This window comes from Chroicocephalus ridibundus, chromosome 19, assembly GCF_963924245.1.
Source record: "Chroicocephalus ridibundus chromosome 19, bChrRid1.1, whole genome shotgun sequence".
NCBI classification, from domain to species: domain Eukaryota; kingdom Metazoa; phylum Chordata; class Aves; order Charadriiformes; family Laridae; genus Chroicocephalus; species Chroicocephalus ridibundus.
In genome coordinates, this window is record NC_086302.1 from 4,174,826 (window position 1) to 4,199,498 (window position 24,673).

The 24,673-nt window shown below is 43.0% G+C and overlaps 1 protein-coding gene and 1 long non-coding RNA gene across 3 annotated transcripts; one reads left to right on the forward strand and one right to left on the reverse strand.

Annotated features, from left to right (window-relative positions):
- Positions 1-5,176: 5,176 nt before the first annotated feature.
- Positions 5,177-6,929, reverse strand: LOC134525410 (uncharacterized). Its single transcript, XR_010073763.1, has 3 exons — positions 6,833-6,929; positions 6,319-6,420; positions 5,177-5,280 (listed from the first exon to the last, which is right to left on the reverse strand). It is a non-coding gene; the product is annotated as an uncharacterized LOC134525410 (long non-coding RNA).
- A 288-nt stretch (positions 6,930-7,217) lies between these two features.
- Positions 7,218-24,591, forward strand: NIPAL3 (NIPA like domain containing 3). Of its 2 annotated transcripts, XM_063355907.1 has the most exons (13): positions 7,218-7,367; positions 8,494-8,899; positions 10,706-10,774; positions 10,873-11,044; positions 11,146-11,205; positions 11,908-12,053; positions 12,838-12,934; positions 14,200-14,335; positions 15,018-15,106; positions 16,615-16,678; positions 17,717-17,811; positions 18,504-18,699; positions 24,404-24,591. In XM_063355907.1, exons 2-13 carry the CDS (start codon positions 8,801-8,803, stop codon positions 24,552-24,554), a joined length of 1,374 nt encoding a protein of 457 aa, XP_063211977.1. In that variant the 5' UTR covers positions 7,218-7,367; positions 8,494-8,800; the 3' UTR covers positions 24,555-24,591. The 2 variants fall into 2 exon arrangements, with proteins under 2 accessions (XP_063211977.1, XP_063211976.1); XM_063355906.1 differs by lacking the exon at positions 24,404-24,591 and having other exon boundaries at positions 18,504-22,864.
- Positions 24,592-24,673: the final 82 nt, after the last annotated feature.

A 24,673-nucleotide genomic window follows, 5' to 3' on the forward strand; every position in this document is an offset into this window, starting at 1 on the left:
CTTCGTTCTGTCTCAAACAGCTACGCAAAGTCATCAAGTACTGTAAAGTGTCAACATGCTCTGCCTCACCGCGCAGTGGATGTATCTTGCATTAAAGTGCAGTTTAAAAGGGGATGGCTCACTAGGAAATGGCTGCAATGCAGATGTGCTGTGCAGAAAAAGACAAAAACTCTCTCTAAAGAATAACAAAACAATCCAAAAGTAATCACAGCTATAGCAAGATACCATTGAAGGGACAGAAAAGTCCATTAGCAGCGCGTATATTATTATAAACTATCTGATAATTGTTAATAATACTTTGTGTTTTGTTAATATCTTCCATATCTGAAAACATTCTGAATTCCTGTGGACTAAAGCTTACAACACCCCGGAGAAGCCTGGTCACCATGGCATGGGTGGGGAGCATCAGGCAGAGAACAGTTAAGTGACTTACACAAGGGTGAATCAGCAGGAGGTTGAGGAACTGAACCTGACGGCTAGGTCCTCGGCTGATACAAACTGGCACGGCTCCACAGCAAGTGGAAGGGCACAGTCAATTACATCAGTTGTACGTACGCAGACCTGATTCCCGGCTCTGAGGTTGAACCTCAAAAGCCAGTACCTGTTAGAGATGTAACATTCACCTGCCTTGAGCTTCTGGGCAGAAGTTCCCTCTAACCAACCAAGGCAGGCTGGATTTCTGGGATGAAAACTCATGAGATGATATGGGGTCTTTCGGTATCAAGGACAGGGGTTGCTGCAGTCCCAGGGTCAGGGAAAACACAACCAATTCTTTTAGGAATAACTCTGAGAACAGCGATGATGGAACAGAGCAATGGTCTGTACAGTCCATATGTATCTAAACAACTTTTAAACCTCGCTTACAATTGGTCTTACTGGCCCTTATTGCTGCGAGTTCCACAAATGAACTACCATTAATTTTTTTTTTTTTTGTTTGTACATCTGTTGCTCCAAACAGCTTTAATGGTAAATTGCCATCCCAGTTTACAAATGGAGAACAAACGCTATTTGTACAATTACTTCCTTCTTTCAAGTTTAAATTTATTGGGTTTTAAGTTTATGCTGATATTCTTCTGGTTTATATGATATGGGAGAAGCTCGCTATTTCATTTTTCTTAATTATCTATCTCACATACATTTCAAGCCATCTTATTTGCCTTCTCTCTAAATTAAACATCTTCAGCATGTTCAGTTTTTACTGGGACTCTAATGATCATAGCTCTCATTTCTAAATTGCATTTATTTCTGCCGTAGCCTTTTTTTAGAGTCAGAGTGGCCAGAACTAAACATAACGTTCCAGCTGAAGGTGTACCAGCAGCATAAATGACGGTATTATTGTGTTTCCTGTATCATTTTCCAAGCCATCACTTACACCCCCAAATTCTACACTTTAATTGTAATTGTGCATTAAGGTAGATGTCTTCATTGTTTCAAAATTATAATCCTTCAATGCAAGTCTCCTGTTGCATGGAAAACCTGAATATTTCTGAGTATGAGAAAAATCAAATTTCTCTACTGTCTACATGGCAATTTGTATAGACTGGGAGCCGCAGCAAATTGAAAATCTCACCTGTAACTTCTGTGTCGGACTTCATTAATTCAGCATGTGGGCAGGATGCGTTACTTGCAGTCACCACACCTTTCCTGGCTCTGTTCTCTTTCTGCGCTTTTCAAAATGAGGACTGGGAGGGATTCTATTTATAGAGCCAAACAAATCAAAAACTGTCTCTGTTGTACATGATACCTCCAGCTTTTCAGGTGTGATCCCATGAAGTGCTGAATGCCCCTGGTAGCACGACCTACTTCTGTATCCCAGGAAATCCAGGAAAAAAGGTGGGATTTGGGAGATCTAGGAGCATAAAAGACGAAAGAAATAGCTTTGTACTAACATAAATGTGAAATGATTCCAGTATTTAGGATGGAAAGAGCTGAAGTTCCTGATCTTTGAGAGAATTCTACCACTATGTGAACTTCATTAATTGTGTTGTCTGCCTGTTACCAATGGAAAACATTCTGGAAGTGCCTGGAAATTACTTAGTTCCTATTCTGATGAGTTCAGAGCTGGAATCAGACAATGATCAGATGTCCCCCAGAAAACAGCGCAGGTATAACAGTGAGCAAAAGAGCATGGGATGCTTGGGATTGAAGAACAAAGCAATGTGGAGCTGAGAGGTGAAAAGACCACAGCTCGGGCATTATTCCACTCATGCAAAGACACAAGGCTGAATGAATGGATTTGATTGTGTAGAAGTTTTTACAGGATCAAGAAGGAGCAGGTTCAAGGTTAAAGGTGGGGAAATGGAAGCCTCCACGGGGCGAGTATATGGTTGATTAAAACCCACCATCCAGACAGGACCTGGGCTGGTGGCCACACAGCAGCAGCAACCCTGGAAGGACTCGCTCCCCCTTAAGAAACAACCGTGAATGGCGGGGAGAAGAACGGAGGCTCTTGCTCTGCTTGGTCTTGCAAAAGAGTAGACTAAAGGGAAGAATAGATGGGAATGGGCAGGCAGAGTTGTCTGCTGGAGAAGACGCTGTTGACTTACAGTGAGATCATGGGCAAATCACCAGTCTGTTTTTCTACTGCAGCTGAGCTGTTTCTTGCTACATGCGACAAGTGTAATAGTGCTACTACAGTGCTAAAAAGAATAAAACCCAAACATGTGCCACTTCCATTAAAAGTGGAAGAGCACTGCAAGGAATCACAGCCCAGGTTTCCAGTTCTTGTGATTTGCACATGTAATCCTTGCGGATTTGGCCTTCCTCATAAAAATGCCACCCGAGTTATAAAGCAGATGGTCACAAATAATCTTTTCCACATTTTTTTTCTTTGTAGGGAAATGCTCTGGGACAACCCAAAAGCTGAGTTATGTGATGCAACTCTGGGAATTTCAGCAAAGCTGCTCTGACTTACGCAGTGTTTCAGTTCAGCCCCTGTGATGGGGCTGAACTCCTGGGATGCCAAACTTACAGGCGGAGATTTCTGAAGATGTGGTCTGAGGGCTTGTCCACATGGAGCAGGCGGGGATCCTGAGCTAGCTATTTTTTATCAACCCCCAGAACTAGAAGCAGAACAGACACTGCTTTGGTCTGGTCTTCGACTTGCATCTCCACATGGCCCTGCCACGTGGAAGCCCTGCCACGTGCCTGAGGTTCTCCAACCTGTTCTCCATGGACAAGAGGGTTGTGCTGAGGAAAGCAAGATTGGTCCAATTTGCTAGAACTGGCTATTAAAATTGCAGCAGGTTTCCAAAGCAGCTGATAAAAAACTGCATCTGCAAGCTCCATTCCCTGGTGTTGCCCAGGCTTGGTTTCTCCTGCTGACCAGCCTGCTGAGGCTTGGATGGAGTCCCACGCTCAGCCCTGCCCCATAAAGGGGAGTTACTACTCTGGTAGCACGTTCTTGATTAGCACCTTCCAGGATAGCACGTGTCAGGGAAAGAGCTACAGAGCCCTTCTCCCGTCCGATGCACCCAGCTCTGGGCTTGGCATGCCCATCATCACCTCAGTGTTGTTGAAAGTAATTGGAGATTAGACATCTCCACGCCCTTGGAAATTTACCTCCTGCTAAAGTGACTGCAAACCTCTGTGCCCTTGGAATGCTTTGAGTCGTATTCTGGTAATCTAAGGGGGCGCTGAGTGAGAGGTAAGTCCCACAGAAATACCTTGCAAACTCCAGCGTTCTGGTACCCGTAGGGATGTGTGAAGACAGCGGTAAACTGGCAGAGTTACAAAAGTGGGTCAACTCACCTGTTAGGTATTCTAGGTCAGGCAGTAAGAGGCAAATAAGCTCTTCACGTTGCCTAAATTACAAGTGGGTAAACTTCATGTACTGGCATTTATCCCTGACTACCCTGCTAAAGGAATGCGCTCCAAAATGGTTTGGGCTGAAGAGGACAGAGTCAAGTGCTTTTGGTGGAGGAAACTAAGTCAGCAGCCCCCAAATGGTCTGGTGTTAATGGATCTAATGCTTTCCCTCCCCTACCTGGTGCAGTAACTTTTCTCTAGGGATAAAGCTTAAGAAAGAATCAGCCAAGCCCTTGTGTAGCTTGTGGTTTGGCTTCCTGCCCGCTCTGCCCTTCAAGCAGGAAATTCTCAAAGGGAAGGGAGTGCTTTGTGAAGCTACCTTAAGACTCTGCCTCTTCTCTTTTAGTCAGAACTTAGCATCAGGTCATCTGGAACTCCTGGAAGCTGACCAGACAGACTGATGGCGCCTACAGAAGACATTTAAGCAACTTCTCTACCTTGATCATTTTCCCTCATCTTTTGTCCTTTACGTCCTTGATTGCTGTTATTCAATCCTGAGATAATACGCTCCTGATATCACTGAGATGGGAGAGACAAGCAAGGAGGAAGAGATCAAAGGAAGGAGAAGAAAGAGAAGATGCCAAAGGCAGAAGAAGAAAGAGGGAAGATGCCAAATACTTCCTTGATTTACCTACTTTACATACCCGGCACACAAAGTTTTAGAAATTCTTGATATACTTAATTTTCAGAGTTCTGGTGTTGCTGCGTAATCACCAGACAGCAGGAGACTGTCAGCAGGGGCCATGGGCATCCTCTTTCCACCAGCAGAGGAAGTAGCTTGAAAGCTGAATCCAGAAAGCCCAGGAGGCCCTTGGCACCTGTGAGCGTTGGCTGGACTTGAAAAGAAACCCGGCAGCGCTCAGGCTGGGAAAACAGTACGGTTAAAATATCTTTCTGCTTCCCTCTGCTGGACAGATAACAGAACTACCAAGGTCATTCCTACAAATCAGGGAAGGATCAGGCTGAAGAATAGCAAAAGATAAGAGGGGTCATCTTGTGCTATCGCTGCACAACCATTAACAGCACTGATTTCTCTGAATTTGCTCCTGAATTGCAGAAGAAATGCAATAGATATTTGTGTGTCCTGGGGAGCTCAAGAAGATTGGAAATGGGACCAGGGCCAAAGATAGGTGGGTGAGAGATGGGGGGACGGTACAGACGAGGGCGCTGTTTGTGGAGTAATTTCAAGGTTTAACCCAATAATATTGCTTTACCATTTTTTCTCATCCTGTTATCAGTTGTGATTACAAAGCTAATTTAACAACCTTGATCTAAACTTAGTTGCTATTCTCGTTACAAGACAGGATCATTATAAATTGCAAAGAAATTTGAAACGAAGACATAAACTTCAAACATTTTTGTTACTCACTTGGTTATACTGAAATCTCTTTGACTGAGAATTAAATCCCTTTTTTTCTGAGTTTGAGATTACTTTCCTGTGGTATTTATAAGGGCTGGAGGAAATCTTGAAACCTAAAAGGAAGAGCCAATGATAACAAAATTCTGAATATGGAGTTACAGGAAACATGTAACTACACCTCCAGCTCTCATTTTAAAAAGGATGTGTAAGTTAAAGGCAAATTTAACATAAATGCAGTATTCAAGTCAAGAAATCAGCAGTCACTTCTGCATTTAATTTCCCTGTTTTATTTAAGAAGCAAAGGGGAAAAAATGCACTTCGAAGCACAACTGTTGATGAATGGGCTTTAAGGGTGACTCAGTGCTGTTAAACCGCTTTTGCAGATTGTCCTCATTTACTGAGTCAGGCCTCTTAACAACTTCCTTCACCAGACTGACCCTCTCTGAACTGAAAATCTGAGGAAAGACGCTGAGTGCCCCGGCTCCTGACGAAATTGGATGCTAAGCTGCCCAGTGTCACCCACAAAGCGCTGCGCTTCGCAGGCCTGGAATCAAACGTCTTGTCTTGGCACTGACAAGAGATGGTGAGGTGGAAGCTACTACCATTTCTCAAAATGCATGGTCTCTTGCAGATGTATCGTGACAAAAACACGGACGCCTCATCTATTCAAGCTCTGGCATTAGTACTACCTGTCACAGAGCTGCACTAGTGCTGGATTAGGCAAGTTTCAAGATAAAGTCACTGAAAATGTAAGTGTGCTTCTGACCAAGGGTAGTACAGGTCTTAAGACAAGCTCTGCAACTAGAGGGAAGGTTAGTGGAGGGAAAAGGTCTGAGTAATTGCTAGGGAGAGGGCTCTTACAGGGGCGGTGTACAGCACAAGGAGGTGGTCAGTGCTGCAAGGGAGCGAACAGCAAACTTTCCACTGCCTTGCAAAGCACACGGCAACTGGAAGGTTACGATCCGATAGCATTTCTTAGTCCCTTGTGCTGGTTTGCCCCCAAGCAGAGCAATTGTGGACCTGGAACATCACTAACTGTCTGTGGACATAAATTGTTCTGGGTACCACTTACTATTGATTGGTTTCATTAATGAGTCCTTGCTGTACTTTTAAGGAAAAACCTTTGCATGGTTGGGGTTTTCCTTCTTCACCTGTGAAACGACTGTTTTAAGTGCTGTTCCTGTTCACTACGTGGTTACCGAGCGGTGCTTTTCTGCTTGATGATCCTCGTGCTCCAGAAGATCCATGAGTACCTGTGGAAAGGCAGGCGCCCATGTTACAGAGCTACCGCGCAGCCAGCGCATCCACTCTGTGTAGCCCCACCATTTTGTTTCTAAAACGAATCAGTCGGAACCGTTAACGGGCAGCGGACGGACAGCGCCTGGAAGGGCCGGGTTGGTTTTCTACAGATGTAACGGGTCAGCTATAACCTTTGTTTTCTCCATTCAACGAGCCGCTCCAGCGGCTGCCGCCCGCGCCAAGGACCGTTCAGGGGCGGGGAGCGGAGCAGCGGCCTGAGGAAATGCCCGCTGTGGAGCTACCGGAACCAACGTAACGTTCGCCGCCCGCGCGGTGCACGCTGGGAATGGCGGGTACCGGAGCGGGTGTGGGGGGGGGCACCCCCGCCCCCCCCCGGTGAGGCGGCCGGGTGCGGCCCGTACCTACCGCTGCCCCTGAGCCTCGGGAGGCTCCGGCCCTCGGCGCCACAGCCGGCTGAGGGAACGCGTGCACCTGGTTGCCGAGACAACGGCCGACCCAGCTCTCCTCCAATCACTGCGCTGGTTACTTTGCGCCCTCCGGCAGGCACCCAATCATAGGCGAGCTCTTAGAGCCGCCGTGCGCGCCGTTGGTTAAGGTGGGTCGGAGGTGCCTCCTTGCGCATGCGTCATAAGGATGCGCCCGCCCCGCCCGAAAGGAGCGGCGGAACCGGGCTCCTTCCTCCCGCCCGCCTCCTCAGAGCCCTACGCCTCAGGCGGGCTCGGCCCATTGGCTGCGCCAGGCCCCACCCCCGCCCGACAACCAATCCCCGCTAACAGCCGCGGCCCGGCCCCGAACTGACAGGTCTGGCAGCAAATCGGAGGGCCCGGGCAGGACCAGACGGCGGCGCTCGGCCGGGAGCCGAAGTTGTGGTGCGAGGGCCCGGGCCATGGGGGTAGGGCGGGTGGCGGGCGCGGGCCGGGGCCGCTCCCGGAGAGGGCAGGTGAGTGCGCGGGGCCGCCGGGGGCGGCGGGTTTTCCGGAGGGTTTTTGGTCGTGAACAAGCCGCCGCTGGGGTCCGGCTGCGGGTCTCGGCGGGGCAGGGCGGCTGGATCCGGGGAGGGTGTGCGGGGACACCCCCTGCCCTCAGCCGGGCCCTGCTCTGCCCGGGCAGGGCTCCCTCACCTGTGGGGGGGGCTTTGTCCCCTTCCTCCCCTCACAACGGGGTGTTTCTGCCCTTTCACGGCCAGGCTGCCCCTGTCCCCCGACACCGGAACGCTGGGACAGCCCATGGGTTAAAGTAATTCCTCGCAGGCCGAGGTTGGCCCAGAGAGTTCAGGGCCTGTGCATGGGATGGGTCCTGCCATCTCAGGATGTGACCACAGGCCAGTTGTCCAGGGGATGCTCAGCCCACACCAGTTTGGGCGCTCTTTGAGTGGATCAGCAGGTACATGTCACTTGTGAAGATCACACCCCTGTGGTGTCTGTACAGCAGCATCCCCCTCTGTGCACAGGGCTCTTCCCACCTGCGCCTGTTCTCAGGGTTGCTGATGTTCCTTGAGGTCTCCAGTGACAAGAGCCATCATGGCATGCAGGGACTTCAGACCGGTTTGCTGTGTGTGGTGCTTTCCAGACACCTGTGAGTCTGCCTCTAAGGAATTTAGTCTCCAAACTCAGCTCACAGCAATTACACTGACATGACCTCGGTCTATGTGAAGAGCAGCACTGTCATCCCCAGCGCATGGGGATGGCGTGACTAATGTAATGCCGCGTCCTGAACAGACAACAGAGGTACGCAGGCAGTAGAGAAATTAAAAGCAGGGCTTGGAGGATTTCAGAGACATTTTGATAAGAGCTTTCCAAATGGCAAGGCCTCATGTTAAATGCCAGCTGAATATGTCACCCTTGGGGCCAAGCCAGTTTGCAAGCTCTTGTAAGCAAGGTCTGTGCAAGTTTCTGTTTTTGAGACTTAGTAAGAAGGCATTTAAAATCTTTCTCTGCTGATATGTGCAGCTTTTAGTTTGATTCCAGGGAGTCTTCTGTGGTCTATACTAAAGCAGGATTTCAGTGCAGGTTTTGGACCACTGAGTTCATTTGACCTAATTCTTTTTTTTTTTTTTTTTTTCTTAGTATCACCTTGGAGGAATATAACCTTGCTGCCCCACTGGCTGGAAATATAGGCTTATCTACACTTCTGCCTGCGGTGCCTACCCTATCTCAGTGTAGTCTGGTGGTGGAAGAAAAGCAGCAGATAGGCTACAGAAAAATTTTTTGTGCTTCACTGAACTAATTGTTGCTTGTCCAAGCAAAACAAGATGGATGGGAAGAAGTCGTACCACGTTACAGATAAGACGGTTCCAGCAGGGCCCAAATCTCTTCTCTAGAGAGAAGTTCCATCATCAAAGAGGCTGAAAAGCAAACACTCCAATCGAGCAAAATGGAAGGAGGCAACAGTCCAAATCTCCAACTTCAGCAGCTCCTACTGGCCACAGCAGCCGTTTCTGTGCAGCCACACACTGATTCCTTTTCTTACAAGGTCAGATTTCTACCCCAGTCTATCCCTAGAAGGCCCTAACTATTCAAATAAGCTGATTATGCCACTATGTTTTAGTTATTTTTTTACAGAAAGTGCACTGTCTGTATTTAGCCATGCCTGGAGGCCCCAGTGTATTATATGCTGTGTATATAAAATGTGAGAGAAAGGAGGAGAAATTCTGTGTCTTGAGGAGCTAGACAAAGTGAAGAAAGGACTGGAAGTTAAAAGATGTGGATGTCTAAAGGTGGTTAGCTGCAATAAATTCTGCTAGGTGCCTTTTCAGACCAACGCATACATCAGTAACTGAGATCCGATGTTCTGGTCTGCTGTATATTCAAGCACTTGAATTTCAGGTGGGTCACAGTCATGCAGAGAGCCTGCAGCTGAGGTAGGACATGTTGCTGTAATTCCTCCTTATTCTCCAACTGGGAATGGAGCTGTTCCCAAATCAATTTCCTCTGAATCCCTGATTCTGAAGGTGCACAGAAAATCCCAGCAAGAAGGGCTTTTTTTTCACTGGAAAAAGTACTTTCCTGACAATGCAGTCCTAGGCCAGACTGATGTTGGCTTGCAAGCTCTGTCCATCCAGAAGCCAATCCCAAACCTGTGCTGCACTTAGCGTCTTTTCAGCTGAGGCACCATCTCCTCCTGTCTTATAAAGTGAAGTCCAGTTGCTGAACCAGTAAATTGTGCTGAGGTCCTCTGGCTACATCTGTGATCGCACAGTGACATTTTTCTGCCAACTTTACTGTCCGTTGTGGGAAGGTATCTCAAGTGCTTTTGAATGAAGCTGCTTGGGTGAATCTTATTTTTGTACATCCCGATAAAGAGATTTTTGTTACGCTGATAAGAACTTAAAATCTTAAATTCCTTGCCTTACTATGTGTGAGAAAATCAAGAACAGAATATTTACTGTTAAGGGAGGAACACAAATGTGAACTCGGTTATCCCAAATCAATCAAAGCAAGTACGCCAGTGTATCTTGGAGAGCTACACTGAAATGAAAGTGCTAATGACATCTAATGAGATTTAGACAGTTGTTGGAAGAACACAAATGCAAGTGGCCTGGCTTAGCCTCAGGCTCTTCTGTTCACTCCTAATATACATTTCCTTTGTGAGTCAGCCTGCTTTACATCCTCTTTTTTATTTCGAATTCTGTCTTTAGACCGTGAGAATTATTGCAAGCATTCCCAGCTTGCTTATTTGTGAGCTTGCTAGGAGTTGCTACCAGTTACCTATTACTTTGGAATAACTGGTTCATATAAAAAAAAAGCATAAAATCTGTGCTAATTAGGCTATCTCATCAATTGGGCTAAATTTTTCCTACTGAACCAGCAGATGTTATAAGTGGAGAAGAACAGAATAGTTCTTAAGATGTGACCTGCAGAATGCAGAGGTTGCTGCTTCATACTTTGCTGAATTCCAGGGCAACAAACATGCTCATGAAAAGAGTTTTTCAAAGGGAAGATGGACTGAATGGGTTGTTGTGTTTAGCTTTATCTTCTCCTCCTCTGAGAAACTGCAAAGAATGCAAATATATGCATACTAAGTCTCTTGTAGAAAGTGTCTGTTAAGGAAGGGTTATCTTTCGCCTGAGTTTCACAGATTTGGAACATAGCCACAGGGAACTTACCTGAGTTGCCCTAGGTCATGTAGAAAGGAGGAAGATAAACAGAGATTTTATTGTCAGGTGATCTAGGAACGGTTTTCAAAGTCTGCTCTCTTCCAGACTATGCAAAAAGTTCCAACTTCCTTCAGGGTCCAGTGGCTAAATTTAATACATGTGTGTTTGCTTTGTTTTTACAGGAGAACTTGATTGGTGCATTACTAGCTATTTTTGGGCATCTTGTTATCAGTATTGCACTCAACCTCCAGGTGAGTATCATGAAGCAAATATTGATCCTGCCTCAAGTATCCTGCATTAAAAAGCATCAAGCATGCCAAAGACTCTTTGCTTTTATTTTGTTTTCTAGAAATACAGCCACATCCGGCTGGCAGGTTCCAAAGACCCCCGAGCCTACTTCAAAACAAAGACATGGTGGTGTGGACTGTTTCTGCTGGTGCTGGGTGAACTGGGAGTGTTTTCCTCTTACGCCTTTGCTCCTCTTTCACTGATTGTGCCACTCAGTGCAGTGTCTGTTATAGGTAAGGGGGAAAGAGGCAACAGCCATACATGTCTGAGTGCGTTCCAGTGTCAGATTGCTGATCGTAATTTTCTGATTCTCTGTCCTTCTCTTTTTTTATAGCTAGTGCAATCATAGGAATTATATTTATTAAAGAAAAATGGAAGCCCAAGGATTTTTTGAGTAAGTTCCACAGTTCTTTTCATTTTTCCTCTCTGTTTACAAGCCATTCAACACATAGCATGGCCTCTGAAGAATCAAAATTAGAGGAGATGGCAAGATTGCCATTAGCTATAGTACCTCTTTGAAGAAATGTGTCATCTCATCCACTGTTTGTCAAAATCTTTTTGTTTGTTTGTTTCTGACTTCTGCCAAATTATCTGAATCTCACAGGTTTTAGAAATACATGAAATGGTACTTATTTGCAAGATTTGAGAATCACAGTTCTCTGGGCTGAAGCTGCAGCCTAAGCCCTAACTCTGCCCTAGCCCAGGCACAACTGAATCAGCTGAATTTCGTAGATGTGAAGTGTTTGCAGAACTGGGGCATTCATTCTTCCAGTTCCTAGAAGATGGGCTGTAGGCACTGCCAGGCAGGATAAGCCCCAGATACAGAACTTGTAGCTCCTGTTTGTTTAGCAGATGCCACCTGGTATGAGCTTTTTTCCTCAACTCACAGCACACACATTGCCTAGGGTTTTTTTGGTTCTAATATTTTGAAAGTGGGGCATGAAGAGCAGAGGAATGAGTCATTCAGAGGAATGTGCATGATGTCATTACTGGTCACTGTGCATGTGCAATATTAATTCCATGCATCCACACTAACCCACTAACTTTGTCCTCTCTCTTTTTTATTTTTTTTTTTTTGGTCCTTTGGTTGTCGAAGGGCGCTATGTTTTGTCCTTTGTAGGCTGTGGTTTGGCAATTATTGGAACTTATCTGCTGATAACATTTGGACCTAATAGTCATGAGAAGATGACAGGAGAAAATATCACTAGGCATTTAGTGAGCTGGCCATTTCTGTTGTATATGGTAAGATGGCCCATAAAATGTGGGACAGTTTTCTGCTATATGCCTGATTGGGAGTTTCATTTCAAGCATTATTTTTCCTTATGCTAACTAGCAATATTCCTTGTACTTGCTAATGAACCTGTGCCAGCTTTTCCCGGTGTCAGTTCCACATTGCGTGTGGACACATGCATGCACAATTTGGAAGTCTCCCATTCTTTCTCTGAATTATTCTGTTTGGACTTAAATATTTTTAACTGAAAAGTTTTAAAATAGCTTGCTCTCTCTGTGACCTGCCAGCTCCAGCCTGTGGTAGTAGTACTGATGGCAGCTGAGAGCAACTGCTCCAGAGGTGTCCAAATACTGTGCTTGCATCTGGGCCTTTTCTGGACTGACTTTCTCTGGACCCATCACTCTCTCATTGAAGATCTTATGAAATCTGTTGTTTTTTAATGGAGATAAGTTTGGCTGTTAAATAAGAGGTGTGCTGCAGGGATCACTTAAAGAAGCTCTTTACAGAAAGTAGGCTGAGATCTCCGATGTGAATATTCAGTCAGGATTATTTGTTCTGCTGCTTTACCATGAATATAACGTCAAAAGTGTCCCATGTTTCCTGTTCTGCAATAAGCTATTGAATAGCTCATCTAATTAGAATCTAAGATCATGCTAAATTTGATCTATAATTGTGCGGGATCCCCATTTTCCTTTGATTTGCCCTGTTGTGTAATTCTAATGTTTGACAATCCCATTTACTGCCAACCCCCTATACCACACATTTTTTTAATATTCTCATTTCTATCTTTTGTAGCTTGTGGAGATTATCATATTCTGCCTGCTACTGTATTTTTACAAGGAGAAAAATGCAAACTACATTGTAGTTATTCTTCTGCTGGTAGCTTTGCTGGGTAAGTTGATATAGACTTACAAGATCTTCCAACTTGGACTTGTAACAGTAAACTACAGGAAGCTGAGGCATTTGTGGCTTCTGTGGAATTATATTGACCTAATTAATGTTACAAAATGCACCATTCTACTTCAGGAATGTTACTACAAATTAGATAAACATCACTGCAAGACATTAGCTTTAGGATCTTTGCAAAGACCTTTGAACAATTAAGACTTATATCCCATAAGAACAAATAATCTGCCAAATACAGAAAGTGCAAGTTATTTATTAGTGTTCTTAATTTTAATCTGTGTGTGCAAAGCTTGGTACAATATCTTATTTATTCAATGGATAAGGAAGGCTGGAAAGAGAGGATTTGACCTACAAGAGTCTCCTTCGCTTTGGGAATATTTGCTGTGTGGCAAAAGAAATGATAAATACTTTGTCAGTGCCAATATGTCCCTATTTAAACTGGGAAGAGCCTCTGGGTGTGGGGTCAAATGATGCTTTTGATATCCTCGTAGCTTACAGTGTGATCCTCCAGTGACTTTGGAAATGCCAGGATTTCACTTGTACCTTTCTCCACATGAATCTGTTTTTTTAAGAAACCGTGATCAATTAAACTTTAAAAAGGGTGAATAACAGCAAGGCAGTGACGCAGTCTGACGTGCTGTTGAATCTATGTCACAGACCTCAATTTTTGCTATTTATGCAACTTCAGTCACTGCAGTGTCTTGTCTTTTTATTTTTGTTGAACTGTTTGGGGCTGGATGCCTCACCGATGCCTCAGAGGCTGTGTGAATCATAGACAAAGCAACTACCCTAATTCTGAACGGTGCTGACTTGTGCTTTCAGGAAATGGAAAGGAAGTAGGCTCTTTCTGATTCTTGTTTTGCAAACTTCCTTAGCTTTATTAACTAAGCCAACTGGAATCAGAAATGAAAATTTGTATCCTTCCATCATGTGATTGCACAACACTGTTTAAACATGTGAAAAAAAAAAAACCCAAACAGTAAATGCTCCCAGTCCTGCAGACAAGAGAACTGTGATACAGAAAGGTTAAGTGATTTATTGAAGGTCACTGTGGTGTGTTGTTGGGAATAAAACTGTCAGAGCTGGGGATAAAATATGCAGTTTGCATCCCTTGGTTGGCCTGGCAAAGGGAGGGTTTGTAGATCTTGGGTTTGTTTGGAGCTGCCTGTCCTGAGTAGAGCGAATGTGCAGTGTTCCTGTCCCATTGTGCATGTGTCAGTACTACAGCTGAGTCTTGGTAAACGTTCACAGGTTCCATGACTGTTGTGACGGTGAAAGCTGTGGCAGGAATGATTGTTGTCTCCATACAAGGAAACTTGCAACTCGACTACCCTATATTTTATATCATGTTGGTGTGCATGATTGCTACAGCGATCTTTCAAGCAACGTAAGACATTCACTCTCTTTTGTCTATAATTGTGCTGATTTCAGTGGATCGGTAATTAGTGGGCTGTTTGTTATCCATTCCAAGAATGCTGATTAAATTTTGGGAGATGAATTATCCATTCTGTTCTGTGACCTGTCCTCAAATCCATGTCACAGGAGCCTGGGATAGTGGTGGTGTTTGCTTTTCCATGTAGTGACACTGCCAAGTAGTTTTAATCCCAAAGTCATACATCATTCAAGTATTTGCAAAACAATGTTGGGGATGAAATGGTGGCAAATCAAATACAGTATCTGTGGGCTGGCTAAAGTCAAAGTGGAGAATCAGTGTTGGTGATGATGGGTCTATTTATTTTTTTTTTCCTCTGTACTTGTAATAACATAAAAAGACGGTAGCAGGAGGGATAAAAGCTATTCAAAATGTGAATGACATTCTGGCCCTAAGGTCAGTGGCAGTAATTTCGCTGCTTTTAGTCAGGATAACCATAAGGCTTACTCTTCTATCATTTATATTAATTCCAAGGGATGCTGGGGAGGTTTAGTGAGAAAGAAAATAAAGTTTCTTAACTTCGTGTATCACTTTTGAAAGGTGTTTCGAAAAAGGAGACCTATACTAGTTCATGATAACTTCTATACAATTTGAGCATCCTTCCCAAATCAACCCGTTGCCTGTCACTGTATTGCAGATTTTTAGCTCAAGCCTCACAGCTGTATGACTCATCTCAGATTGCCAGCATCGGCTATATCCTGTCCACAACAGCAGCAATCACAGCAGGTAACAGTGCACAAAATAGTGTATTGGTCCTTTCTAAAAGAAGGGCAAAAGATTTTTGGAAAACAGTCCTCACTTACAGACAAGGAAGGTGAATACTCAGCAAGATGATGACTTGTATTTTCTTGTCATCTCTCTTCTCCATCTGGCTTTGCTTCTTTTTTCTTTCCAAAAATGTGAATTATCCCATTAGACTGTGTTAAAATTTTCTGCTCTGTCATTTTGTTTAAAGTGTATGGGAACTTTGGTTTGAGACGGTATTACTTGTACCATGCCAGCGTGTAGAAGAGGGGGATGTATGCTCTTAGATGTGCAACTTGAATACACAGCTAAAATTTCTCCTTGTGTAATTTTATCCAGATTTTGTTAAAATGTATGTGATACAGTGTATAAAGGTATTTGCTTCCTCTGTATGAAGGTGTTACAGTTCTCTTCCTGATAGTCTCATTTGCATTGTGTCTAAAACACAGCTGCTCACAGCTTTAGAAGCACTTGCCTTTCTGAACAGTTTACTGCAATTTCAGCCCTTGCCCACATCGGAAAAGCTTTGTCTGCATGAACAAAGATGAGCATTTTCAACCCCTCAGGCTTCAGACCCGATGAGCAGCCTTTTTAAGGTTTTGTTCTTGTTAGACATATGAGCAAAACTGGGGGAAAAAACCCCAACCAACGAAACAAAACACACAACCCCAACACCCAGAGAAAGTGCATCTGCTTGACGGTGATGGATACTATCTGTGTAAACAGTAATGCTCTTCTAGGTGTATAAGGGCAATAGCTTCCCCCATAAATTACACATTGCCTTTTAATGCTCTTCTTCAATGTCATGAGAGAGTACTTCCTACTCTTTAGCTAATGTTTATTTCCTGTCATGTTCTAAGCCATATGCTGCTCTCGGATTCATCAGCTTATTTACTTTTCTTCAATTAGAAATGTAAAGAGTAGGAGCCAGAATGCATGTCCTGTTGACATCCAGGACACCAAGGATACTTTTCATCTTATAGGTTTGAGCCATATATACTTATTTGGGGTCAAGAGTTTGTATCGTGTTGTAGTTTTTGGTTTGTCATTCAGACTTCAGAAATACAGTCTCTCTTGTTTATACGATAACCACTGCTGTGTGGTGAGACTTTGGCTCAGGCTTTATTAGCACAGTGACCTGCAATAGTTGCAGCGATGTTTCCTTCACAGCCCCTCACCCCAATATGGAAAGATTTGTACTAGTTGCTGTGCTGCTGAACAGGTTTACTTGCATCTATATTAGTTACACAAGTATAGCTATTTTGGTAGTGAAATTCTAAAAGATTTGTCAATAAATTGTGTTAAAGTGGAAATTAGGCCACCTTTTTCTATTTTAAGATCATTAAAAAAACAAAGGTGCTTACTATAAAAATAGGAATCTTAACGTGATTTGGTTTCTGGAGGGACTAGTGCTGGATGTAGATAGATGTAGCACTAATTGCTTGTGTAAGCTGGGAAGAAAGATGTCATTAATTATTTCCTTTTCCAAGGAGCAACTTTTTACTTGGACTTCACCGGCGAAGATGTTCTCCATATATGTATGTTTGCACTTGGGTAAGTATTTAAAGTTTCCTTGATAGAACCGGAAGTATTTCTTTGTATCACTAAAATTTTAAAAATACCTATATATCTCTCCATATATATATATTATCTCTGTACATTCTTGGAGAGGAGAACAAACTGAAAGCACTTGCTCTGTTAGACAATGGCCGGTAGAGCTCAGTTCTTGTCTGAGTGATGATGATGCTCTAGAGGAATTGTATAATGATGGGTTATGCATAATTGTACAACATTAAACACTAAATCCCTTACTGACTGTACTGGAGATCAGCTTGGATGTCAAAGCATATGGGCTGTTTTTCAAGCTACCAGCTCATGAATCTAGAAGAATTGCAGAATAACCAAAAGAAGCTATCTCTTGGGAATCTATTTCAGGTTTTGCTCCGAGCCTTTGCTGAACTGTGACTGGACTTCTGGAGTCCTGTTTTTTAGGGCATGAGCACTCACACAATGCAGATACGATCAGTAAAACATTTGCTGTGTAACTCTGTATTTAGTCTTAGTACAGTATCTTGATGTGATTAGGTCTCCATAATCAGGGGACATTCTGAAACGTCTTTCAGATTAGTACAGGAAAAAAAACAAATGGGAGATTAATGTTATGAACTGCACCTTTCTCTGTCAACATACTGTAAAAATCAAGATTGACAGCTGTTAGTTTGTTTACCTGTGGGAAACCTTTCAAAGGTCAGGCTGCTAACTCCTGGAATTTCGTCAAAGAAAACCAAATTTTGATATGTGTCCTCTCCCCTTTAGTCAGTCAAGGTTAATTCATTAATTAACGTGAAAACTTTTCCCTGCGTTTTGATAAAGAAAAAGTGAAATTGTTCTGATTGCTAGATGGATTTCAATACTGTAGAAGAGGGTTATTCAGCTGACACAGCCCACTGTAATTCTCACTTCACAGTACTTTCGCTTCTGGTTCTGAATTCTTTATGGTGCTACATGATAGGCACTCAGAAGAAGCAACATGCAATATTACCTCCTCTCCCTCTTCAGTTCGCTCAGTAGATCTTGTCTTCTCTCTCTCAGGTGCCTCATAGCATTTTTAGGTGTCTTCCTGATCACAAGAAACAGGAAGAAATCTGTACCGTTTGAACCTTACATATCAATGGATGCTATGCCAGGTAACAGTAAAAATCAAGTGGTTTATCACTCTTTCTCCTCTAAGGGTTGGATTTCACAGTGAAGGCTCAAGCTTTAAGCTCTGTTAAGTATCCGGATATGTCAGGCAGCTATGTTGTTTTCTAGTTTTTCCTTCTCTTGTTTGTGCCTTGTGAGGGGTACATGCATGTTTTGCATGGAGCAAAGAGGTGATGTGCCACTCGGATGCCACTTATGCTGGGTCCTCTGACACCAGGGAGATGCCATATTTTGTCAGAACAGCCTTGTCCAGTTGACTGCTGTCTGTGAAGATGAACTAGTTTTAAGCATATGCTTGGCACTGGGCTTGGTCTTCATCCAGCAGGAAGAACTGATTACTGGGGAGGACTAAGGTGTGCTGCAAGAGGTAGAGGCCAGGGGGAGCAGAAATTTCTTTTGGGAAGTACAGCTAAATTCTCTTTGTGGTAAGCTGTATAAAAGATATGCAGCACTTGATAAATAACTGACTGCCATCTCTCATTCACTCGAAGCTTATTTCTCCATTAGTTGCTTTAGTGCTAAGCAGAAAAACATTATGTCTTTCATTTAACGCTCAAGGAACTGATGAGCTGCATATCACGAACACTAAGATTTTTATAGTTTGCTGATTTAACAGAGTGCAGGAAGAATGCGCTTTTGTTCCGAAGCATTTAATCTCTGTCTTTGCTCTTTTCAGGCATGCAGAACATGCACGATAAAGGGATTGCAGTTCAGCCTGACCTCAAAACTTCTTTTTCCTACGGTGCCCTAGAGAACAATGACAACATGCCGGAAATTTATACTCCAGCTACATTGCCGATCGTGCAGGAGCAACATGGTTCCAAAGGAGTTTCTGCTCCACCCTACCGGGTGTTGGAGCACAGCAAAAAGGAGTGAGTGACCTTTAAGGAACTGATATGAATCGTCAGAAGTATGACCTTTATTTATTTACCCATTAAAATATAAGCAAGTGTAAAGACAACCTTGATATAGTTTAAAGCTCATCTCAAACTTAACTTTCAAGGCTGATTATTAAAATAATCAACCCTCTAAAGTTGTGAAGTTGAAAGCATTTCTCTTAGCAAGAAGTAAATCACAGTTCTCTGTTGGTTCTCTGTCAGTTCACACTGGAAGCGTGAAATGGTGAGGGCAGTTATCATGGCATTATGGAACCAATGACACAGCAGATGCTGTGAAAATGCAGAGCTGTGGGAAGAGACGTGACTGTGCAATTTTAGTCCTGCTGAGAGCGGGTTTATCTCCAAATAGAAGTTTTCAGGAGTTGCTCACAGAGGGAGGAGGGCAGGATTTAATCTTTCATATATAGAGACTGTGATGGATTTCCAGAAAAGTTGTAAATCCTCATGTCTCTAGTGTAACCACCAAACTACCTTAACATGGCAATAAAGTGTAATTGTTTTCAAACACGAATACTGAAACGTACCGTGTCTTTAGAACAGCATATTTGGTTAGAGTAAGCAAGTACTTTATTCCTTCAAAACATGAATCTTGGGCACTTCCTGTGCAACTGTTCTCTGCCTAGTGTTGAACATATGCACTGAGTATGTGAATTGTTTTTATAGCACCACTGGATTTTATGGCAGCTTAGAACAAAGATTACTTGCCAGTTTTCTGATTTCATAGCAGGAGCTTCAAGTTGGATTAAATGGTGCAGAGGGAACACTGTAAAGTACAAAACAAGAGGAAATGAGAATAGTAACATGGCTGGTATCTGGTGGGAGTTTTTTGTAGTTCTTCATGAGGTCCTAATTCTCTTACCACTTTTATTTTCTTTCTGGTTGAGGCACGATTTCCAGCTTTGTTTAGTGGTCTTAAATGCTTAAAGATGTTGACATTCCTTAGTTAAAAAGCTCAGTGTAGGTGTTGTAGTAGGCTGGACTCCCCCTCCCCTTTTTTTTTTTAAAAAAAAAAAGGCAAAAAAGGGTATCGGGTGAATGACCTAAGAAGAAAAAAGAAGCATACGCAGTCCAGCACTCAGTGAGGACTGTAAGAATAATGGAGCATTGTGTACTCGTGATATTTATCTTTCCAGCTTCCAAGCGATGGCTAGAAGCTGATATGAAGGGAGAATAGACACAAGGGGGGGGAAACTTGTCAAGTGAAAAGGACAAAGTACAACATTGCTGGCATATGCAAGTTACACTGGCACTCTGATACCATCATCTTCTCTAAAAGCAGTTGTTTTGCTGGGAAACAGAATTTTAAGTCTACTTGGTGCGTCTTGGACTGTATGCATAGCAGAGTGTCTCCATGACCTTAGACGACTTTATTTGAAATGAATAGTCCTTGTATTCCATGCATTTTTAAGTGGTTACTCTGACACCAAGGGGTTTGGGAGGATCTTGGACTTGCAACAGTGGCTTTCTGCAATTTATTTTTTTTTTTTTAAATTGACTTAGGGCCAGTATCTGTTCCCACTACCAGAAATTCCCAAGAACTCCACTGACTTGTACATAGTTATTCCAGATTCTTGCTATTGAATATGACAACAGAACCATTCTGTTGCATGTTTGCTTTGCCAGCTATGAATACTAATTTAATTTGGAAATACGTGAGACTGCTTTGACATTTTTGTGCAGTTTAGAAAAATTATAACCTTCGCCCCCTGCGAAGAGTAGCTGCCTAGTGGCTGTACGTGTACCTATATGTGAAGTTTCTTCACCAACTTGGCATGTCTGACAATTCAGATCTTATCAGTGGCATCCCCTACACTACAGCTTATGAAACCTCAAGAAATAACAGCTTTTCTTTTGCCCTCAATACTTTTTCTGTTTAAGTAAGATAACAATGTTAATGGGCTAATAACTGCCGGAACATTAATCTTGTTGGAGTTGCAGTGACACTGATTTACTACCTTTTGGCTTTATATCTCCGGTAATCAGTTGTTTGTGAATTTATGTGCAGCTTTTGTTCATTAACAATACAAAACAAAGTAGTACAGGGGAGGCTGAATGGGAAGGGAACAAGAATGCTGGCTTTTCTTATCTCTTCCCTTTTAATCAATGAGTCAGTAGCTGTTTTGACCTATTAGTTCTGAAACTACAGAAACATACTGTTTTAAAACAAGCTGTGCTAAACCATGCATGGCTCCAAACTCTACTTTGTACATGGCAATAGTCTCTGTGTTCAATTATTTTATAGCACAGCAACATCTGTAATAATTAATCAGAAGCACCTGAAAATGTTTTGCTGTGGACTTCTACTATTAGGATGGTCCTAGGTGTAACAGAACATAGTTTTCTTGGTTCTTAGTTTTTTGGTAATATTTAAAAACTGCAGTTGACGGGTGTGCAGACTTTCTAGCCAATAAATGGCTGATCACGTTTTTCTCCTAATCATGGGACCTGACATCATGAAAGACAGACACAGAGTGCTTCGCTGGGGGAAAGAGCTACTCTGATGTGGAGCCCCTGCTCGTACTTCTCTCTTGTGGGCTGCTCTCTGCCTTGATTCACTGATTTTTTTGCAGTAAACTGCCCGGATTCTCCACAGCCCTGTGGCCTGAGCACTGACTGACTCCTGGCCTGACCTCTCTCTCTGCCAGAGAGCCCTCAGTTGTCAGCATGCGGCCATCTTCTGCTCTGGCTGAAACTTCCTCCAGCCCTAGCATGAGCTTTTGTATTATTGTGCTATTTTGGCCCTTTTATTTCAAAGATTCTAAAGGCAAAAGTCTTGCTCTAAAGCTTTATATAACCATGTTTTATTTACGCAGTCTGTGAGTGTTTAAATAATTCTACTTAATAATGACAGAGCCCTTTACCTGCAGGGAGACTTGCTTTTGGAGACTTCCTGACAAAGGACTCTAAGGGAGGTGATGTCTGTTTCAGCAGCACATAAATCACAATATTTTTGATTACTCCATTGTGCCACATCAGTAGAGCCTGAGGTGCTCCTTGGGCTATAGGCCTCAACTCAATGCACTGATGTCATACGGGTTGCATTTTTGCCAGTCTGCGTTAGCCACTGTAAGCACGGTATCGGACTGTCAGACTGCACCTTGCTCCTGCTTGCTGCCTATGTTCAATACTTGAATTTTAAAATGTGGGGTGTTTTTTGTATTTCATCCAGTCCCCCATTTTTTGCTCTTCCTCTCAAGCTTCCAAAAGATTTTATTTTCTGCTCTTCAGCACAGTCTTACAGCTGCCGTCTCTGTTGCTGAGAAGGCAGGAACAGGGGCCCCTAGGAGCCAAACATCTGTTTAAACTGACTGTAGGACTTCTGCGCTCTTTCTAACAGTGGGAGGGTATAGCTCAGGATTGAAATAAACTCCTTACCTCCCTTCTAGTTCAGAGCTTAGAAGCTGAAAACTGGAAGCTATTTGTACCCTCAAGTCTATACTTTCTACAGAATATTTGTTGGTCTGAGGTGACAATGGCCATGCCCAGGATTGCAGCAAATATTTACAACTAAACAGCACATGAAGAGCTAAAGGAGAGGAGCCCCATGCCACGTTCTAGTTCTTGTAGCATGAAAAATAATCTGTTGGTGTACAGCACACACTAAAATATGTATGTCAAAACTTCAGTTTCTTCAGGGCGGATCCCAAGGGAGACAGGGCACTGTAAACAGCAGAGTATGCTTTTAGATTTCCAAATGTGCGGCATTTTTCAGCATCAAGAGCTGAAAAAGCATGCACAAAAATCAACTGTCTGCTGTCTCCTTTACTAAACTGGCAGAATAGCTCCTTGACTCTCCATCTCCTAGCTTCTTTATCAAATATGAACTGACATCTATTGCCTCCACACTGTGTGGCTTTTCAATGCACCAGAGCACTTAATACGTTCTCAGTGTACATCTTACATGTAACTTAATGCTGTGGAATACAGCTCCTCTGTTGGCTGAATGTTCAAAATGATCTGCCTACACTCTTCTCTTGTTCACATTAAAATGTGTAAATAAATCAAGCTTCACAGTATTGGACTATAAGGATAACTGCTTAATTTTTCATAAGCAATGTTGCATGTCTGTTTAATTCTATTTGTCTTTTAGATGAGACCTTTGGAAATGAAACTTAATAAAAGATTGTGGTAAAACCTATAGAATTCTGGTCTGCTTGGATACTTGCAAATGAAATGCAGATTGCTACAACTGATGTTTGGGGCTGCAGCATTACTAATGCTTGCAATTTTACATGAGTCTCCAACTAGTTCGTGTCAGCTTTAGGAATCATGCAGTTTTCTTTAAAAGCTTTACAGGGATTTAAAAAAAATAAAATCATCATTTCAGAGAAGAGCTTGAAAATGTGATCCAATTATAGCCTAAAGGAGTCAGGGGATACACACACAAGATGAGACAAATCACAAAACCAAAAACATTATATTATTGGTGGCCTGACTCATGATTTTTGTTTGCCTGCCAACTCAATACTGAAATTGAGACAACAGCATGCTTCTCTGAGACAGCAAAGACCTCTGATACTAGTTGGGAATGCTACGCTGTAGGAGATGCCATCCTTCAGATACAGGATATCATGTCTTTGATTGCAGGAGTAGACAGCTTAAGGGCATTTCCTAACAATACCATTAAGAGATACAGACAGTCATAAATTTAGAATACTGGCAACGTAGCTTAATTGAATGCTTGCCAACCTAATTAACGCTCACCATATGGGTTTTAGTCCAAGGGGATAAGTAGAAGATAACCCTCAGGATACTCTTAATTAAATGTATCTCTCGGGGGTCCAAACCACAAATGGGAAAAAAAAAAAAAAGAAAAAAAAAGAGCAGCCTTATCCACTTTGGTGTTAAAGCTGCACTTCATACAAGTCCCTGGACACGACTATTAAAACACTGGCTAGCAATTTCTTGAATGCTTGCAGAAGGAGCATAATTAAGCCCCAGAGTTTCTGATAAACGTGGTAATACTTTGTTAACATACATCGTTTAAAGGTTAGCGCATTATATCAGAGATAACTGTGTTAAGTGCTAATATAAAGAGATGTCAATCAAGCCAGATGTCAGGATCATTACAAAAATGCATGCTACAACACGTGTTATTACAAAGGACAGAGTATTTAAAATGACCCTGAAATGGACACAAACATTGGGAGTTTGTGGTATTAGAGCAGAATATATTGCTAGCCAGGGAGGAAGAATGTAGTATTGAATTAATAAAGCATGTGATTGCAGGAAGGAAAGGCTAAAGTCATTGAGACCAACCAGTTACTGGCTAAATTTGCACTGCATCTAAATTGCAGAATAACGTATCTGGACAGGTAAAACTGATCTTACCTTTCTAAAAGTGAATTCTGCTATGCCCGGGTTTCTTACGAGGGAAAGGTCTGCACTGTGGACAAATTACAAGACTGAGAAGACCAGCTTAGCATCGCTTTCTGTCTTTCTGTACCTAAACTTTTGAAGAAGGCATTCAGACATAGAAATTTCAGTATTTACGTCAAAAATCCTAACTATCTTCTGGCTTTCTTAGTGAGGACAAAGCTGTTGAACTAAATATTTGCTTCAGTGAAATTCAAGAGTTTTGTGTGCTTTCTGTGGAAAACGGATACACCCAAAAAAAGGCTGTTGGTTTGTGCTTTCTTTAGATGTAAATGTACACAAGCATTCATTTATCACACAGTTCCGATAACCACTGTCTCAAATCATCTCATCGCTGGATTAAGCCACGATTTACGCCGAGACACGAAGGACACAAACTGTTGCTGTTCCCACATGGCAACTGCCCGAGCATGTTCGCCAGACGAGGCCAACTGCAAAGTAAAACCGATTAACTTTGGCTGCCATCTAGAAGTGTACGCGGGCCTTTCGCAGCAGAAACCCTCACTCTGAGCATGAAGCGCCACAGCACAGGTACTGTGCTCTGAGAGTCATTCCAACGTCCTCTTCTCTG

Coding starts and splice junctions, on each gene's coding strand:
- NIPAL3 (XM_063355907.1), top strand. CDS start 8,801: ATGGAAGGAGGCAACAGTCCAAATCTCCAACTTCAGCAGCTCCTACTG. Junction 11,045..11,145: donor CAGTGCAGTGTCTGTTATAG/GTAAGGGGGAAA, acceptor CTTTTTTTATAG/CTAGTGCAATCATAGGAATT. Junction 11,206..11,907: donor GAAGCCCAAGGATTTTTTGA/GTAAGTTCCACA, acceptor TGGTTGTCGAAG/GGCGCTATGTTTTGTCCTTT.